At 66.8% G+C, this 401-nt stretch overlaps 1 protein-coding gene across 1 annotated transcript in view; it reads left to right on the forward strand.

Moving 5' to 3' along the window:
• FOXL1 (forkhead box L1) overlaps nt 1–401 on the forward strand; it is a 1,262-nt gene that overhangs the window by 429 nt on the left and 432 nt on the right. The window contains exon 2 of the mRNA XM_008059719.1: nt 1–399. This exon is cut by the window's left edge and continues 3 nt beyond it. Coding sequence (XP_008057910.1) covers nt 1–399 — 399 coding nt within the window. The remainder of the gene's footprint in view (nt 400–401) is intronic.

A 401-nucleotide genomic window follows, 5' to 3' on the forward strand; every position in this document is an offset into this window, starting at 1 on the left:
CGCCTCGCCCATGCTCTATCTGTACGGCCCCGAGAGGCCCGGGCTGCCTCTGGCCTTCGCCCCCGCGGCGGCCCTGACTGTCTCGGGGCGCGCCGAGCCTCCCCAGAAGCCACCCTACAGCTACATCGCGCTCATCGCCATGGCGATCCAGGACGCGCCCGAGCAGCGGGTCACGCTCAGCGGCATCTACCAGTTCATCATGGACCGCTTCCCCTTCTACCACGACAACCGCCAGGGTTGGCAGAACAGTATCCGCCACAACCTGTCGCTCAACGACTGCTTCGTCAAGGTGCCCCGCGAGAAGGGGCGGCCGGGCAAGGGCAGCTACTGGACGCTGGACCCCCGCTGCCTGGATATGTTTGAGAAGGGCAACTACCGGCGCCGGAAGAGGAAGCCCAAGC

Source organism: Carlito syrichta, unplaced genomic scaffold (assembly GCF_000164805.1).
Source record: "Carlito syrichta isolate Samal-C Ts95f unplaced genomic scaffold, Tarsius_syrichta-2.0.1 Scaffold304337, whole genome shotgun sequence".
NCBI classification, from domain to species: domain Eukaryota; kingdom Metazoa; phylum Chordata; class Mammalia; order Primates; family Tarsiidae; genus Carlito; species Carlito syrichta.